This window comes from Trichoplax adhaerens, genomic scaffold (assembly GCF_000150275.1).
Source record: "Trichoplax adhaerens TRIADscaffold_21 genomic scaffold, whole genome shotgun sequence".
Taxonomy (NCBI): domain Eukaryota; kingdom Metazoa; phylum Placozoa; class Uniplacotomia; order Trichoplacea; family Trichoplacidae; genus Trichoplax; species Trichoplax adhaerens.
The window spans coordinates 856,575-877,344 of NW_002060962.1; the positions used below are offsets into that span (position 1 = coordinate 856,575).

The 20,770-nt window shown below is 29.5% G+C and overlaps 2 protein-coding genes across 2 annotated transcripts; both read left to right on the forward strand.

Moving 5' to 3' along the window:
• The first annotated feature begins 2,436 nt into the window (after positions 1-2,436).
• TRIADDRAFT_64324 (uncharacterized protein) lies at positions 2,437-4,110 on the forward strand. The gene is made up of 3 exons (XM_002117037.1): positions 2,437-2,503; positions 3,018-3,292; positions 3,738-4,110. The coding sequence occupies exons 2-3, from the start codon at positions 3,028-3,030 to the stop codon at positions 3,977-3,979; spliced, it is 507 nt and encodes a 168-aa protein (XP_002117073.1). The 5' UTR covers positions 2,437-2,503; positions 3,018-3,027; the 3' UTR covers positions 3,980-4,110.
• A 13,795-nt stretch (positions 4,111-17,905) lies between these two features.
• On the forward strand, positions 17,906-18,772 carry TRIADDRAFT_64325 (uncharacterized protein; the record flags this gene model as incomplete). The annotated part of the gene is made up of 2 exons (XM_002117038.1): positions 17,906-18,173; positions 18,392-18,772. 2 exons carry the CDS (start codon positions 17,906-17,908, stop codon positions 18,631-18,633), a joined length of 510 nt encoding a protein of 169 aa, XP_002117074.1. The 3' UTR covers positions 18,634-18,772.
• Positions 18,773-20,770: the final 1,998 nt, after the last annotated feature.

Consider the following 20,770-nt stretch of genomic DNA (forward strand, 5'->3'; position numbering starts at 1 on the left):
ATCATTTATTTATGGCCTATTGTTTATTTCTATTTCATTTACACTTTGGCCATTCGATACTGCTACCTGCATTAAGTGCAATAGAAGACGTCAACGTAAAATATAATATTAATATGCCGTCAAAAATTTTTACTACATGATACATTATTAACAATGGAATACCAGTACAAGTTAAATTTATTTGAAATGTGTTAATAGGCGTAGTAAAAAATTAACACTAAGAATAGTGTGTTTTAATTTTCAGCTTATTAATTTTCACAGTGTTATAGTGCTAACAAAACGACAGGAAACATACTATATAGGATATAGAGCTATTAAATAATAATTGATTTGGTCTTACTCCTTAGTTGAATTCTGATTCTGGCAGCTGTAATTCTGTGATTGGAAATGAAGATTTGATGAATTAAATTTTGATGAATTATAGAGATTATCGCGATGAACTTACTACACGTTTTAAGATAAAGAAATACTTTATAAAAGGTTTTTCGTGGACAGTAGATATGAAGTTGACTGTTTCTCTATTTTACTGTGTCCAGTATATCAATCTAAATTACATTATTGCTAAGAATTTGCTGTATTACGATAGTTCATAGGATTAAAAGGTCAATATGAGTACATGCAAATAAAAATTACTGAATATAATAATAAACTAATGCGCTAATACGATATTTTATATCTACTAGAATAAAGTTTGATATTTATTCATCAATAGTTAGATAAGCCAATTTATCAATCAATATATCAATTAATCTTGTTTAAAAATGATTTCATTCATTATTTATTCTGCTTGAAGTGACTTATTGGATTCCCAATGGAAGGCACTTAGTGCTTAGTTGGTGTATAATTATCTAGATAGAAATAAAGGTGCATCCTAGGTGTTTCAAACAAATAGTAATATCATTGCTACGATATTATTCGATTTCTTGGCTAGACAATATTTATCAGATTCATTTAGACTGGATTGCTTAGACATAAACAGGGATAGTGCTATTATCTATAAAGCATTAATTATTGAAAAAATCCGTCAAATTAACTTAAAACTAAACAGCGTTACTAATACGCTAAGGCGTCCCACTTCCTATTGTTACATTTTCCTTCATAAGCCAATGCAATATCTATTTTTGACTACGTAGCAATTGAAATGTTACTATCAACATTAAAAATTTATCTTATTAATCAAACGAACTGATTATTTTTATATTAAAAATAGGTTTATTATTTTTTAAAGTGCACAGCATATCGATTAACCATTGCATATAACTGATAAACTCTTTTGGTACTTAATTATTAAGCTTTGCTACCTAGCGCATTACTTCAATGTTTAAGATTATTAGTCATCCTTTATTGCAAAAATTAAATGTATCACTAGCCACTCTTCTTAATCGAGATTACGTAACTGTATTAAACATTTCGTTTCTCTGTTTAGCATCTTTATAAAAGTCTATTTCGATACATTTGCATTGCCAAAATATTATATTATTCAGTTGGTATTTGTCATCTACGCTAATTTTGTACATCATCTTATAAAATTTGAACTCTTGTAATACATAGATTGTAGCAGTTGAATGGCTTAACTAGATAGATGATGCAATATTATATACTTCGGTATGGCGTTAAGGCAAAAGGTGTTCAAGTCTACCCAAGCGAAAACTTTAATGGTGATCACTCACTCAAGTGTGGAGTGATATGTGTCATTTTATATGTCATCGTAATCAAAACATTATTGAATATTTATAAATTTACGGCAGCTATAGGAAATTGATCAAATTCTATCGATCATATTACTCCAATTGAATATAAACATAACGCCTTAGGGCGAAAAGAATTTTAAAACAAATTATTGATTTGTTAAAGTCCGTACGAGATTGATACTTTTATCACGTTAGATATTCGAAGCGATTTTATGTAGAGTTTATATATCTTGGTTGATACAATAGAGCTTCTTCTAGAAAGTTCTCTGCATCTTAAAATGAGGTATAAAAAATAGGATAACTATCTAAGGAATGTAATAGGAATCTAAATAACACGACACAGTTATCAACACCGTTAGTTATCCAAGTGGACTGACGATATCGAATTAAATGATTTACAATTCGAATGATGATGAGACCAAGGCACTAAAATATTAGTTTCGAAATAAATTTCTTGATTGTTTATTTCTGAATACGTAATATTTTAATATTCATTTCCCTATTGGCCTTTAGTTGGAACAGTCCTAATAATTATAATCATTATAATCAGAAGGAAATCCATAAATTACAAAACAAATCGATTAATATTCGACAGGACAGGAAGATTTTGCACCTGTTATTTATGATATTGGCGAATATGCTAATTGCGATTGATCCACTTCTGTTATTAATAGAGGCCATTAATTTTGCATGCCGATAGCTTAAGGGCAACCTTTAAAAGCTAGCGGATTAACGGTTTTACGTTATTGTGTTTGCTTGTCTGGAAGATTGCAGTTTCAGTCAAAAGAATATTCCATCCGCTCTCACCTAAGGTAATCTTTAGTTTTAGCGCACTTTCCATTTGCATTTGTACTATGGAGTCCTTGTCTGTGCTATAATAGACAAAATAGAATGATAATCTGCAGAATGCTATCAATTGAATAGGGCTATAGGTGTATGTATTTTGATTTTTAAATTTTACTCCTACTTTGCATAGCCTTAAATATACTAGTATAATATTCAATAATCTATATTCAAATAGTTAATAAAGCATATTAATACAACAGCAACTTTACTCAGTGCAATATTAGTTTAATCAAATCTTGATAATGTAGAAAATTTACTCGTAATCTTCATATTATCATTGAGTTAACTTACAGCTACTAGAGTACTTAATCTCTAAGCAAAGTAAAATCGAATACCAAATAGTGTTTTATGTTATTAAGATATCATGTAATAGTTTTACTTGAAAAAAGAAGGACTATCATAGCAAAGTCTATTCAATGGTAGAATAAATTGGCTTGCCAATATTTTGTATTTAAATTTTATATGTAAAAATTATTTTAGGTAGATAATAATGGCCAAATTGAATGTTGTATCTTTGGTTGCCTTTTTGGCTGGCTTAGTCGTTGTCATTGAAGGAGGAGATTTCATCATCTTCAATGAAATTCCTCCTACTGTTCACGTTTGCGGTAATCAGAGGCAGCAGGTTTTAGATTACTGGGCAGAATGTGAATTAAACATTCCCTTCGATGAATGTCCACTTAAACGACGTCGATCAGTTGATGTAGACATTGTTACTGATTTCAAGAAAGAGCCATCTTATACCAAATTTGACGACCGTAAGTATAAGTTGCAACTGAAAGATACTACGGCCTCAATGATAATTGGGCTGTATACTTTATATTTATTTAACATCTATCTAATAATATCGCCAAAACTATAATTCCTAGATAATGTGTATATCAACTAGGCATTTCTACCTCAGATGATGCATATGTTGATAGTGTCTTTCATTGTTAGAAAATTATTGATCTATCAATTTAGTAACAGAGATTGGTAAATGGACATTAATTCAATTTTATTTCAAATTAATATACAAATATAATTGTTCTATTAGCCTACTTTAGAACATCTACCCAAAAAAGTATTTAATAATGTAGAAATTGAATAGCCAAATCATTTTAATTCTTACTAGTTGATATGCAACATCTTGCCAGTAACTTATATACAATTCTTGATTTTTCAAGGGGATAGCGGATAATAACTTCTTTCTTTATTATGTAGGATTGATTGAAGCTGGTCACCACACTAATAACTTCTTGAAATTTGGAAAATCTTTATACACCCGTCTTCAAGAATTGAACCTTGAAAAATTAGACGAGAAATGCTGTATGCCTCCACCCATGCCTGCCAAGGAATGCGAAATGTTGCCTCAGCTATGTCCTGGTGGCAGTATGTTCAATGAAGCCCTTAAAGATGATATCATTAAAGGTGGTTGCGAAATTTTTATCGAAGAAAATCTATAATTTTCCCCTCTCCCAATCATTGATATGAAGTAAGCAGAACTATCCAATTCCTCCCCATGCTATGATTGATTGCTGTGATCAAATTTGTAGATCATATGATGTGAAGGCAATAAAGATGATGTTGTAAAAGCATTTCAATACTGCGTAGTTGTTTGTTTCTATTCTATTTCTAATCAGGGTCATTGGTCCATTTGTCGAATGCAGTTTTGAAAGAACTGGAGTTAAAGTGTAGTTTCACATTACTTAAATCTTAATTAGCGCAGGCTGATAAATTTATAGATTGAACTGATTTTCGTAATAATTGTCTATGCTATAATGAAGTTTCATAAAGCTAAATTATACTAATCAAGGTTTATCTCCCTGCTACAAAAAGCTACTGCTGCGAAATAATTTTGAAAGATGCGCGTAATTATTAGTAGTAATCACGTCTATTATCTGTACCAACATAGTGTAATTGACCCTTTTTTAATCTACGATATTTTTTAGCACTCTAGTAGCCTTAGCTAGGTGGAAATATTACCCTACACCGTGTACTGAGCTAATAGTGGGCCTTAAGATAAATATGGTTGCCCGTAACTGAGTTGATATGTTTTGTTCCATTTTAGTGCATACTTTCCTAAGATTACTGTCATTAATGAAATTTATCGTAAATACAGGTGGATTTATACCTTTCTGATAGGCGCTAATCTCTCATCCATTCGGCGCAACTTATAGACTTAGATTAATTTTATATATATGTTACGGTTAAAACCCGATATTAACCTATATATAAATGATAATACTTTCATTTAGCAAATTAGTCGTAAAGATATACTGTAGATGAGTGGATGTATACCTTATCTGGTAGGTTATAATCTCTCATACATTCGATATAACTCATCAATGCGAATCGATGTAACTGTCGACTCAGAAAAGAAGATAATTTTGCATGAGTATATGCCTATAACTGTGTCTAACGGTAAGTTATCTGGATATAATACTCATAAAATATAGGAATCTGACTAAAGTTTGAGAGTGTCTTTCATTCAGTGCTATTTTCATGTAGACATTACTCCAACTTATCTAATCAGGAGCTAGTGTGATAGAGTGGAGAGTTTTTGTGAATGAGAAGGTAGTTTGGCTATGTAAATACGTGCTGTTTCGCTTTTGTGGAGCAGGTGCAATATGATTTTATATGATATCTAGGAAATATCCTGATAATGGGTTTATCTGTAATGCATATATATTTTTATAGATAAGTGAGTACTTTAAAAATTATACAAATATTGATAGCGGATGTTTAGGAAGCAATACTACGTCAATTGGTAGACTTTTATTGAAGTTTAAACTTAGCTTATCTGTAGATACTTATAGCTTATCGTAATTTCCTGACGATAAAGAGATTGCAAGTATTTAGAGTCGTACTATACATGGATACTGAGAGGTTAAAACTTACACAAGATAGTCTTTAATTTAGTGATTATAGTTAATTTTCTAGCTACAAATTTCGATTTGTACTCATATATCATTCTCAAGCCTATCAACCTTACTATGCTAATAATGGAATAGAGTAAAGGATAGCACAATATAATTGCTGCTTGTAGTTACTACTCTAGATAAGCTTTTCTAAAACTATGCTTCGAGATTGCGCATCCCTCAAAGTCATTCTTTCAACTATTAAAAATTAAATGTTGGTACTATGAAAAAAAAGCTAACCCATCATGAGTTTACTTTCAGGTTTATCCTCTTTAATAATTGCATACATTACGATTCCATACTGATTTTTATCAGCTAGAGACCATAGTAATGTTACAGAACTACGTTTCCGATATTAAGGTTGTGTTATGTCCGTAATTTATGATACGTAAGACGATTGAGTCATTACGTAGGTGTAATAGAAATTCTAATGTCCGTAATTTTAAATGACAGTAGATAAGATACATTTTAGGCAGGAATTCTTGCCTAGCTCATACTATGAGCTATATTTTTGAGTTAACATGTAATAATTCTTATAGTACTTAAGTTAATAATACGGTTCGACTAAGTTACAATCTATCATGTTTGTAAGGCTTTAATTGCGTTGACCTCCTTTAATTGGATATCTGTTGTTCACTTGCTTTATACAATCTTATTTTAAGTCTAGGTATAAAAGCAAGTTCTTGTAAATTGTTACTGCTCTTTCTTTTTTCTTTTTATTATAGATTGCTAGTGAGAACTACTAAAATAAAGTCGTAACCTAACGTAAGTTGCACTTTTTACGACTATTCTTTTGAGTATATCTAGGAGGGCAATTCTAGATAGTTTATGCTACTTAGACAGTTGTGACAAGTAACTACAAGTTTCTCTTGAAGTAAATCATGAACCCAATTTTATTAAAAAATCAACCCATTCATGCGTCTCGCTAAGTAAAATTAACCGTCGTTACTGGTATTATGTAAACAGGCAGTTATTTATACAAATAATTAAAATATCATAGATAAAATGGTTATCTGTAAATTTCTAGATCAGTTATCTAATGGTAACTACTACCTGTTCCGGGTAATTAAATAAAAAAAATTGCTTTGAGGTAATAACTAGTACAAATTTAATTTCATTCCTTTGAAAATTTAGACAATTATTCAACTATTGCATGATGGATAATCATAGCAAAGGCAACCTGTAGGCATATTAATAGTCAATAAAGCTGATTATAATTATTAAGCATGACGTTAGTTTACTATTGACACGCTTAGTATTATAATAATGTAGTAGTTTAAGCTAATTACAGTATTAATTGCAGTACAGTAGCATTAAAAAGTAGGATTGTCTACTATACTTATAAGGTAATTTCATAGTTGCTGATGATGAAATGATGTACTTATACTAATCGTACTATGTGTGTGTGTGAGACCGCAGTAATCGGCTATATTAGGCAAAATTTTTGTGTAATGTCTTAATATAACTGTTCGATAATATGAAATTACCATCGTGGAGACGAAGTCGATTATTCGGTTTACCTTAACCACTTTAGACTATTATTATAAGGGAAGAAAAGTGGATTCTTCTCTAGTCAAGCGTTTTATTAATAAATGGATACATTTTAAGATTAAACACGGTATTTGCCTGATCTTGTGTCAAGTCATGTTAGAGGTTTGCTCAAATTTAATAACTCAGATTTTGAATTAGACGATTGCGAAACTAAGGGGTTGTAAAACTTAATTACTACAAATAAAATTTAAACTTCATAGTTCAGTATGACTGTGGTTATCTTATGATAAGAAATCATTCGAATCCAAGTGACATATCGAATTAAGTGATTGAAAGAAAGTATCAGGCTTTAACTACCTTATTCACCATAATTACAAAGCTACATTCGTTAACAGAGAGATAATGTCTGAACTCAACTGTCAGTAGCATTTCTGGGCCTATTTGATACCTTAGAAATAACACGATGTAATATTAAATATTTATTGCGATAATGGAATGGTATAGATTAAAATGATAATGAATGATGTTATTTACATTGATCTGGTATTTTCAGGATGAAATTGGAATTAATGGTAGCTAGGTAAACAACATTTATTTCTTTTATATAAGGAATAGGTCTAGAATAACTTCTAATTGTTAGCCATAAGTTGTTTAATTTATTTAAAGGTGTGTGACAGCTAAAAATTCTCATAGATTGTACTTAAAGGGATAAAAATCGTCTTTTATGGATAGTCAGTCCAAATTATTGTTACTGTTACAGAAATTTCGATATTTTGATAGAAGAACGGGAAAATTAAAATAAGCTAGAATTAAATAAACCGAAAAGCGATCTAATTGTAATATAGAATATTAAGAATTATGACCATAGTCTTTGATATTTTTTTTGTGTTTCAATGCTGAATAAATCGTGATGACTAAAGTGCCGTAACTATGTGAAGGGAGTTGTACTACAATTTCCTTTAGGATATAATGGTTATAATAACATCAGAGCTGTTAAAGTTGAACCTAAAATCTAAAATAACCATTATTCTTAATTACGGTACAGTATGGATTACGCTTACGGTAATATGCTGATGTAGCTGGACATTCTATTCGAGTTACGGTATTACTTTAGATCATTACCTTTTATTTTATGCAGAATTGAGTACATTAAAAAATCAATAATCATATCACGGGCAATTTTTAATTTTTAAAGGGATACTATAGCAATTTATTGTTTTATGATAAAAGAAAAAATGACTAATTATTATTTACAATTTACAGATTCTGATAAAGATCAAAAACACACAATTAATTCTTGTCTGTAAGTATTAGACTAAGTAGTAAGTAAAGTATGACTTTTACTCCATGAAATTATCAGATAATCAAGAGGCTAAGTAACATGAAAACGTTGATGGTTGACGAAGTTCAGTTTCTGAATTGCTATGCCATACAGTTATGTGTTTACATCTTCTGCGTATCTAATTAGCTCAAGATATGTGCGAGAAATAATCATATCTGGCTATCCTTATATGATTCATAATAAAACCAGACAATGTTTATGAAATGATACGATGACCTTTTTAAGAAAGGCTGTGTTATTAGGATTACATAATATTTATATTACGTTGCATTACCTCAATTTGATCGAGGACGGAATTAACAAATAATTTATTTTCACCAATAAATTGATTTCATTGCATAGTTTTCGTGTAAGGAATTTTTTAATTGTTTAGCGATTAAAATTAGATATCGCATGATCTCACTGTAGTAGATGACTAATATCCTTTAATATCCTTAATCAGTTATATCATTTTCATCTGGAGCCTAATCATTTCATCTTATTATAGCAACACGTGCACGTATTTTGTTTTGTCTTTACAATTATTACAATATTACAATACGGGTTTTATGATGTTAAACTTCGACAGTTTATAATTATTAGCAGTTCTTTCTTTCTTTCTAAGTATTAAAATCATAGTCTAGAGATCATAGGTCATTTTAACTATAGACGATTAACGTTTAGTATGATAACAGAGCAACAATAATTATTTCTTAGCAATTAACAAGGGCAATGAAACGAAGAAATTTGTTTCTTACTATAAGAGCTAATGGATTACTTTTTAAATTTTATATGTTAATAATAGTCAGCGCTATAGTGAAAAAAGAATAGGGTGAAATCGAAGCTCGTGTAAATACAGTTTTTGAATTTATTGATAAAATGTTTACTAATCCCTCCTCTCCAATATTGTAGATTAAATTTTCGAAAATAAAAGAAGCAAGATGGGAGTTATAACCGATTTCTTACTTTTGACATGCGAGATTCTATACTATAGATTTAATCCGGGCCTTTTGATAATCTTGGATTGAGCAATAAATTAAGTCTATATTAACGATAAAGAGCGACAAGGATGAAATTGGAATGCTTACAAATTAAAAAAAAAAAAAAACTGTTCTTACGTGACTTGAAGGAACCTATAGTAAAATCATGATCATATTTCAGTTATTAATGATGAAAAATATTTTCTAACTAGTTTTTAATTTGATAACGTATCGTAACGTATCATCTGCGGTGCATATGTAGAAAATATTATAATCACATTGATTTTTTTAATTGTAATTGATTTTTACGATCTTCAATAGATTTACTTTTATAAGATTATTAAAATTGTAGCAGGATAGTTGCTTTATTGTTATTGCAGGTAGTAAATACCATCAGACACTGATAATATAATCAAATTCATACTTGCTGATTAAGTGTCTCATTAGTACTGGCAAATGCTTCATTCAATTTAGACAAAGAATATTCAAAGTTATTTATTTATGCAGGATTGATTAATGGAAATCAAAATCAGTTTTCATCACGATCAAATATGATTCACATATGTGCTTAAACGATAAAAATGGGCATATTCTAAATAGTTATAACAATTAATACAGTATTGTAAAATGAGTCTCACGAAAGATCATTTATCCAATATAGAAACTAAATGTTGCAGGCTGATAAGTTTTATTAATTATATCACCGCAACTATATATATACAATCTAGAGGTTGTAGAAAAATACGGAAAAAATTATTATTATTTATTATAGAGCTATGCATAGCTACCGCAATTGTGCTGATTATTTTATCCCAACTATTAAATCAGTTTAGGATTTTAGACTTAATAACTTCAGGTAATCATCTACTGGTCTATACTCTTAAAGAAAATCGACAGGAAAATGTCTTATTACTAGGTTTTGCCAATGTATGCACATTTAAATGGCCAGATCACTGTTGAAAACTGTCTGACATAGATTAGTCATTATGTTATTGCTTGAATGTAAAATCTAAAAATACTGATGTTGTTTTTGTGTATCATATTTTCATATCTACCTAATAATGCTTTATCATGAACAACGATTAATTGCAAATTTCAAGTTTTCTGTAGGGAGATGAAATGCTTATTAGATATAAAGTGAAATATGTTTTCAATTATCGGCATCGGTAATAATTGGATTTCTGTATTAAAATAGAAATTCTATTGAATGAATAGCGAATATTTTATGTTTTATAATATAGAATCACGATAATTGATAAAGGATTTGACCTTTGCTGTACACCATAATTGATGAATAGATTTTTAAAATAACCGAAACGACATTTATATCTTTACTTATTAATAGCACTCAGTGTTTTTTCAGAATTACCGCCGTGTTAAAAATATAGTAATTCTGGACTTCTCAAAATTTGTTAATGTTAACCAAGTAAATCTACTGTAATGCCGGTATAAAATTAGAATGGTAGAGCTTAACTGCTATTTCATAGACAGTTGTAGGGTTGCATGATTTACGGTATCTGCGATGTGATGCTAATAAAAGTCGAAGCCATATTAGCAAAAATTTTTTTTCAGAATTATTTTTTAAAGATTTTATATTTATAGCACCGAGATTAATATTTTATGCTTTAAAATGATTAAAAATTAAGGAGGAAATAAAAGTAGCAAGATCTATACGGATCAGATATTTTAATGTACATCATGCATCTGTTACTGAAAATCCTTGTCTCAAATAATCAAATAATCAATTTGAAACTATTTCGCAATTGCACACATAAAGATACATAAATATAAGCGAATTGAGATACCAGCAGTATTGCTTAAATTATTTGAATACATTGTTAGCTTAAAATTTCATATCGATTGTTTACATAGAATCAGTAAATGCCATAGAATTGGTAGATTTTTAATGATTTGAGGGACTGGATTGCTAAAGCCCCAAAGCTGCGATTTTTTGCCTAGTTTTGCAAGGAGTTTATTTTTGTTCGGAAACAAGAATTTACTATTGCAGATAATGCTAAGGAATTCACAGCTTAATTTATTAACGGTAATTCCCAGCTAAGCGTACGAAATTGGTAGAGATAAATCGATTAGGAAATAATCGGTAAAAAGAAGTCAATATGATTTTAATCGATATTTAAAGATCGATAATATTTTGCCTAGATTATGAATATCGCTGAGATTATCATTATTTGTACGTATAGAAATGTTTGTAAATATAAATTGATATTGGTAAATTACTTATAGAAATAGTAGATGGTAATAATCAGTGTTAATTTCCTCAACGATTTACTTGAAGCAAGCTGATGTAATTACTGTACGCGCATAAAATTCGAAAATGATAGGATAGTGTTGCGATCATAAGCCGTTATCAAATATAAATTGATATTGGTAGCTAAATTGTGGAAATGGTAGACACTTATAAGCAGTGTTTCTTTCTAAAGGATTTATATCAAGCTAGTTTCTATGCTTACTGTATGCGCATCGAATTTGAAAATGATACGATATAGTTACGATCAAAATAGTTATTGCATATGAATTGATATTGTTAGATACCTTGTGGACATATTAGACAAATAAGCAGTGTTACTTTCTGCAAAGATTTAGTTAAAGATAGCTGCAATAATAACTGTATGTATACCAACTTTGAAAATGATAGGATGGTGCAAAAATCAAAAACAGCTGGGTATTCTCGACCCCGTATCAACATGTTAGCGAGTATCTAATTGTAATAATACGAATAATTATATTAATTCTGAGATCTTTTCACAATCCTCAAGTGCGATAAACTACTTAATACTACCATAACTCAGAGTTATGCAGCTAAATGCAGCGAGTCTACTGCAGAATACGCTCATTTCAGCGTCTTGTCTGCCGTAATCAAGTATTCATTGAATTACGTAATTAGGCGATCTCAATCAAAATTTGATTCTTAATCTCCGTCATAACTCTAAAGCTACGAAAATATAACTAAAGTCACTATTTACAAAGTGCTGCTGAATTATATGCAGCAATCTAGTTATGAATCATTTTTTAGGTAAAATTAGGTAAGAAAATTGAAATTTTTCATCCAAAGTGATATCTGATATCGTATCAGTACAAGAAAGCATGCAAGATGGTAATATGCCTCTATTGGGGTCAATCTATGAAGAATACTCTGTACTCAGTTAGCTAATAGTAAGTAGCATATTACCCTCCGATCAGTTTTGCTAAGATATTCCATGCAAATTGGTAAAGCCAAGGCTAAGGATCTATTTTATTTATGATCAGAATTGTTCCAATAAGTGGTCATAAGACATTTTACATAAACCCGCAAGTACAATTTTGATTTCATAAAATACTATGCTAATAGTGTAGGCTGTAGCATGTTTAACATCATATATTTAGCATTGTTCTATAAGCTAAAAGAAGACATATTTTTGTATAAGACCGATGAAGGCCACTGCATTTAATTTGAAATTTTGAATATTAATAGATTAGTTTACTAGATAAATCCGTTGGATGTAAAAATTTTAATTTATAGTCGGCTAATTGTACTCATGTATTTCCAGATACGGCGTTTGTAAATCACTAGGCTTTTTTTAGTCACAACGGCAATTATCCTATAAGCAAAATCTACATTAACAAGCTATGTTGACTGATATATTTAGAAGTGCATACTAGAATTAATAAATTATTGTTAAAAAAATTCAGTTGAGGAGACGTACTCTATAACGAAAAATAAAATTTCTATGTAACTGTTGAGTATTTATTAAATTCAAGAAGCTTTTTATATATGAATCGGATGTAAAGATTATCGTTGATCGGATGTGAAAATCGCTTTCTATCGATAGCGTTTTATAAATAAAGTAATATTATACAGATATGTAATTATCTATTAAAAATACGTAAAATGTCATAGATAAATTAGTACCAGCACTTTCTTAGATAAGTTATATTATGTAAAATTTGTTACAACAGTTATACAAAAGTTTTTCTTCAACAGTTAATACAACATTAACTTGATATACAAGACCTTTAATGATGGGCTTTGCCACCGTCATAAATAAATTTGAATTTATAAAAGCTATCAAACGCCCCTTCTCTAAGTAAAAGGAAAGGCAATTGGTAACTCGTGTTTTTAATGAAGTATTACAACTAAAATAAGTACAATATTTTTTTTAGTACTGACTTCATGCGTATCTAATACTTAATTATCCCTCAGAAATTTGGTAAAAGTTAACCTGGCTATTTATATGTTATATTTCATAAATTTAGCTCTGAATGGTTATAAATTATTGTGACATGTATTCATGCACTACATTTACTTGACTTTAACTTAGTTCTCGATACTGTTTAAGGTAAATTCTTTTTATGGAGGTTATGTCTATATTGTAGTCGAATCCATTAGCTATCGTTAAATCTACGCTTGCATTCTGCTTATGAATGCCAAGAACTATACAGTATACTTGAAACAGTCCTCTTATCACATATTATTAACGTAGTCGTTATCATTTCTTACTCTGAGAAGCATGTGTGGTCCCGATCTGATATCCCTTGACATTTGTAGATTAACCGAATTCATGATTGCGATAGTTGATTTATTACACTCGCAATGTGATAACGTGAGATCTAACAGATGTGACTATAATTTTAGTTATTTGCAAATTTTGCTTTACTAGACAAATTTTTCTTCCGTAGAATGGTTTGCTAAGGCTCAGAATATGCATAATGTATAGCTACATAGAAATAGTGTTTATTTCAAAGATTAAATGAATCAGTTGGTTGCAATAATTATATAGAAAAGTCGTATCATTGATTATTCTTATTGTTAAGACTCAGTTTTTTATTAGATAAATTTGCCACTAAATCAATACTCGTTATTAACTATCAATAAATGAAATCAATTTCACTTGTATCAAGTAGTAGTTCTTTATTACTATTTTTCTTTAACTACTTTTGCAGTATTTAAAGCCTATCAATAGATCAGTTTAAAACCTCTGCAATAACTTAATGTCTGCGCAAATATACTGACATTTCTTGTATCTTGATCAGGTATCGCGTGTTTACAATTTTATGCCATTATTTTACTATTTCGTTATTAGAATGTATAGATAAGTTCATTCTATTTATGCTATTATATAATTTCTAGGAAATATGCAACAGCTATCTGGTTGATAAAGGTAACATTGACTCATTGAGATCTCCTGCACTTGTATTATTCAACAATACATCTTAAGTAATCTTAAAGCTATTATTGGAATTCAAGGTGATAGAACTAATCTCAGAGGAAGTTTCTTGATTATAATACTAAAAATAGATAGATATATCCATATTATAATCAGTAAACTTAATCTCCCTATTGATTATCATTTTGAAAATTTTAATAAATATTGATACATATTTATTATACCAGTCCGTAGGCCGGCTTTCCTTAAATGAAAGTATACTAATACAAACGTATTGCTTACCAGTACCAGTTCTTGAAAACAGTCTATTATGGCTCTATCAGATATTTAGTATTTTGTAATTCTATGATCAAATATCAATGAACTCTTTCTGTCAGGAGCTATAGATTTTATTACTGGCTAATCTTGGAATACCATGGTACAATCTTGATAAAAGCTTTAATTATATTTGATCCCTTGTCTATTCTTTAATTTGAATTTACTGCCAGATGATATACTTGACTTATTGCTTAAAAATCATCAAATATCAATTGATTAATCTGCTTTAAGCCCAAGACCATACTTAGCCATGTAATTAGTCAAATACAACAGTTTATAACTTAGCGAAGATAATAAATTATCTATTTATTTAACTAAAATTGACTTTCGACCTTTTATGAGTATGTTTAGTGTAGGATTGAAGGGGTTGCGCATTTATGATGAGATAGTAATTAATGTCTTGGAATCTATGAATTGATTCTATACTTCAATGACTGAGAAACATTCGTAAATGAATTGTTAAGATTTTTTAATTTTTTCTACTAATAAATGAACTGACTCTTGACCTCTTTATTTACTCTGACTAGATTAAATAGACTATCCTTATCCTAATCATGCTGTTAGCTCCTTTTGATAAACATTACTGGACCAATATTATGCTAAATCAATAGCCATATTTATTGGATAATGGAATACTTATTTACAGGTTTTGTATTTTGGACTATTCTTAGTGCTAGCGTCACGATATTTAAATATCCAGTTAATTTGTACCAAAAATAAAGATATGTTCGTTTTATGATTGGGAAAGAAAGTTATTTTTCTGTAAAGGCCACGTATTCTGTTTAAATTTTAAAAGGAAAAAGTCGTCGAATTTATTTTCTTGATATTGATTCTGATCAATGAACTTGTTGCTATGAGGTTAAATTGTTTATTTACATCAGTCCAAGATCTTACTAGTATAAATCAGATATCGTAATTTATCATTAACATTTTAATGAGGAATTATTCTGTTCTAGTTAACTCAACACGTAAATGCACTAAATTATTCAACTTACAAGTAACAGACACGAAAATTACAGTTGAATAGATGTATAATTATTAATAATATACCATTAAAATACAGAATCTTCAATAATCTGTATGCATTAAAAGAATCTATGACCTATAAGTATTAAACAAGATAATGATTCCATATGACTTAATTAGCAATAGGTATTACGCCAGCTTTTAAAATCGAATTAATATGTATCTTACGAGTATAGTACTAAAATTGATATATGCCAACTGTAGACTTTATATTGATGTTGATCGAATGCTACTTACAGTTGTAAAGGTAATTTTCATGCAATTCATGATATGACACTTTGTTAACATCAGTAGCATTAGATTTGCTATAGATTAATATCGAAAATTAACGCCAGCCTGTATATTTAGCTGATAAAATTCAGTAGCAGTACAGTGACTAAAGAGCACCTGTGTGGATATAAAAAAATTGATAATTTAATATTTATCATGTACGAAATGGTCGTGATTAAATGAATGAATCTCAGCTTCGTAAAAGTATCTGTTGATGATTCTTTTAAAACTATTTAAAAACATTTCAATTATATTGCTACATCAATAGCAATCGAAGTGAATCATATTCATTAAATACCATGACAATTATGAGACCATTGAATGAACATTTATAACATATTCATCGTTAGTATATTGCTTAGTAATTCAATTAAGTAGAAGGAAAGGGTTATACTACTAACTCCTGCATTAATAATAAATATATTTTAGTGGCCCATAAATTATATTTCCTTATGATAATTTCTTTAGGCAATATTATCCAACTCAAATTATTGCAATGTACAAAACTTAGCTTACTAAATTTTACAATCAATTATTAAAGAAAGCCAGATACAAGAAGTATACTTGTTGTAAAAATAGAAATCAGTAGAAATAAGGTAAAGATAGGAAATATCGTTATAATGATTACGTTAATCGTTATAAGTAGTAACACTGATTAACCATACTCTCTGTTAAGATGGTATTTTTTTCTATAACAATGCTGCTCTGTTCCTATCCGATAATATTTAGTTGTGGTAAATGAGCGGCAAATTAATTAAAATTTATAGCCAAGATGAACAGCAATGTTTATGCTATGAAATACGGAAATTGTATGTAGTTAACCACTTATAGATTATTATGTAGTACAAATCTCATTGAATCAAGCTTAATTGTGGCCTTCCTTTAGTTGCAATATCTGGAGAATGTTCACGTTGTCGATATTCTGCAGATGACAAAGCTAAAATTTAAAATAGAGGTAATAATACAGCGTAAATAGCTTTATTTAGAATACTGGTAATGCTCGGCACTTACAATATACAGCTTCTCTAAGATATTTTAAGCCTCATCAAATATGGATATTCTAAAATCGCTAACTTATTATGCAGATGTTATTATTAAGTATTGTCGTAAATTAAGGCTAAAAATTTAAATAAACGATGCTACTATGTTATATGAGTTAATAATACTGAAATTAAAATAGGATAAAATATTAATAAACCCAAAATTTTCCAATTTTTTAAACCTGACGACAACATGATTAATTTTTTATGCTTTAAACGATAACAAATTAAGGAGGAAATGAAAAGTATATCATTTCACAGATCAATTTTTTTACAAGCCTGATGCACCTGTTACTAAATCAATCAATTAATTAGGCTTGAAACTATTGTATTTATCTACTAAATACATCTATCTATAAATACTAAAATACAATAATTAACACCAAACGCATATCTTGATTAGTTAAAAGAGTATTTGCTTTTATGACCACGTCATCTTGTTTACATAGTTTTACCAAATAGTATTTAAATGCGAGGTTGTTGGCGATTCGAAGGATAATAATACTTAAGCCAGGCTATAGTTTATTAACCAAGTTTGCAAGCTGATCATTTTTTGGCCTAAGAATTCACTACTGCAGGTAAATAATTTATTGCCTTGTACTCTATAGTTTAATTTGTTGGTTATGAAGCAGACTAATGATAGACATATAATTTGGACGCATTACTTGATCTAATCAATGTATCTGTTTTAAATTACGATTGAGAATTGCTATTATTTTGATTTTTTTGGAGTAACAGTCTTAGCTATATGTGTATATTGATGTTGAGGAATAGTTTAAGAATGTTTGTACTGCGTAAATACCAATCACTAGTACTTCCATTAATTCAGTGTACACATTTTAATTATTTTAGATAGAGAAATGGCTTTCCAATTCAAATTTATAACCGTCATTGCGATCCTGTTGGGATTATCTGCTGTTATTGATGCTTCTGATTTCATCATCTTCAATGAAAATCCCATAAGTTTCTTGGATTGTTCCACGCAACGAAATCAAGTTTTAACGTATTGGGATGAATGTAATTTGCAGGTTCCATTCGACGACTGTCCTCTTAAGAAACGACGTTCTATTAGTGATTTCGATCTGGACACCGAAAATAATCAAGCACGCTATACTAAATTTGGATCAGGTTAGCTAACTGCAGTAGCACCGGTTGATTTTAGTGCTACCTATTCTATTTCAATATTTAGATCAGATTTTGCTTTAAAATATTAATCTGAAGATTAAATATTGATAAATGAGCGTTTACTTATAGCTCTTTTCATTTATAGTGCATACAAATATATACAGAACAGCTATCTTGTTTATTTGTTTCTTATTTCAATTTTCTTTTCTCGCACTGTGAAGAATTAACTGCAGGCCGTGGCTCAGCTGATTCGTTTTTGAAATTTGGTCATCCAATGTATGCTCGATTGGCCCCGTTAAATTTGGAAAGATTAGACGAAAAATGTTGTATGCCTGCTCCAAATCCTCCAGCTCAATGTTTGGCTTTACCCTCTCTCTGCCCAGCTGGCAGCAGTTATGATGAATCAACTTATGAACAAATGGTCATCGGTGGATGCGAAATTTTTATTGAAGAAAATCTTTGATTGTAACGCAGTATCACGTTGTAATCGAAAGCAAGCAGACTATCTATTTAGTATAGCTATAATATTCCGCTATAGTTTGATTGACAGTATTAACTTGATTAATAACCATATAGCATGATGATGTGAAGAAAAATAAAATACTTGAACCAAACTGAAAAGTGGTAAATTAATTTTGTTGTTTGGATTTGCCTTTTGCAAGAAACTTGCTGCTAGAAATAACGTTTAGTCATTTTATCAATATTAAATTTTAATTTAAGATATCGACATTTTGATGAAGTTAGTGAAGTTCGTTATTTCTATAAAATTGTACGAGAAATTAATATTCATTCATTAGTTTGGGCTATAATACTATAGTTGTTCATCAAAAATGCCCCAAAATTTAATTTTGCTACAATAAAAATGCATTGATGAAATAGCATCGAGGTAAGATTTTGGATTTATAATAATGTGTGCTGCTATTGATTTATTAAGTACTATTATGATTGATCATAAGTTATGCAAAGGTAAATTGAGAACCCTCAAAGAAAACATTGTGAGATATGTTTGCACTACAGGAAAGAGCGAGGAACTTCGCTATATAAACCTGCGATGAATATAAGCTGAGCACGCATTCGATGTTACTTATCAATTCCTGTATAATGAAAGTTAATTTTTAGAATTTTTAGAATTTTCTTTGATAAATTTCTGATTATAGAAGTGGTAGCATATATGAAGCAACAGGAAGTAGTAATAAACATGATAGCATAAAAATTCGAGGTTTTAACTAGTTTAGTTTACTGATTAAAATAAAGTTTATCTAGTAAATGAGTATACCGTATGATTAATTAATAACCTGACTACTTTATCTGCATCCGCATTTATCATTCTTTATATAGTCGTAATTTTTGTTAAGTATTGTTCTTACGAGAAGAGGGTTACCGAGGAGTACGTAGAAGACTAATTTTATTGTTAAAGATAAAAGGGGGTACAGTGTCTTATATTTTCCTTGTTCACAAGCTGGCGATACAAGTCACAAGCTTATAGAAACTAAAAGGAGCCTTTCTATTGCGCGATAAAGTAAAAACGCCTTATTAATCTTCTCTCATCAGAATAATTTATATTATGAAATAAATCAAGATAAGAATATTTACATCTAGCTAACTTTAATCTCTTAATGAGCAAATCTGCATCTGTTATTACAACTTCTGTAATTCGTATTTCATAGCAAATCATAATTCGTTATCCACTTTGCACCAGTTAACACTAATTAAGATTATATGAAAGAAAATATGCTATTCATAGTAATACTGTTACATGCAAAAATGATATTAAATAAAATGTGATTTAACCGATAAACGTATTTAGATAATGCTTTGAATATGATGAGTTTTCATTAAAATGATTTTCGTAAGATAATTTTGTTGATGAACTACGGTAAAAGTTACTTTACCCTTCCATAAAGTTTAATTGCTAACGCGGTTACTTATCTGTGTTCTAGATGAAGATTTTTTGTCTGTCTTAGTCTTTTCTTTGAACACTATATGCTATTTTGATAATTATAGGCAAACTCTAAAATGAATGCTCTCTTAAAAATACATCTAAAGCTTACAATTGGCAGTAAATTGAAATAAAGAGACATTTTCTCTAAATTGCGTTGCTTTTAAAGTACGATTGCTATAGCGTCACGGTATGAACCACCGTGAAGAGTAAATGACTAAATTTAGTGTTTTACATTTATATATGGAGATAACTAACAATGACTTACGGTAAGAACTACGATAGTTATTATTTTGTTACTGTAAATTATGCTTTATTGTAGTAAGAATTCTCATAAGGTAACTAATATCAATTGATTATATAGTGTTATGACTTTGAACGCTTGTGATGAATATCGTGAAGATATCCAATTATAGATGATACTATAAATAATTCTGTTAGTGGACAGACATACTGTTGTCTAATTATATAGAATCGTTCAGTGCATGTCCAAAATTATGAATAATGTCTGTATTAATTTAGCTGTCCAATATGAGCTAAATTTCATGAACTGTTACGACTCATACGTGATAGCTGCTGCCGAAGGGTATTTAAGCTCGGCAGGTAGTTGAATAAAAGAAGAGTTATATAGTTGTTTTAACAGAAGCAAAGGCGTCTAAAT

Coding starts and splice junctions, on each gene's coding strand:
- TRIADDRAFT_64324 (XM_002117037.1), top strand. CDS start 3,028: ATGGCCAAATTGAATGTTGTATCTTTGGTTGCCTTTTTGGCTGGCTTA. Junction 3,293..3,737: donor TTATACCAAATTTGACGACC/GTAAGTATAAGT, acceptor TTTATTATGTAG/GATTGATTGAAGCTGGTCAC.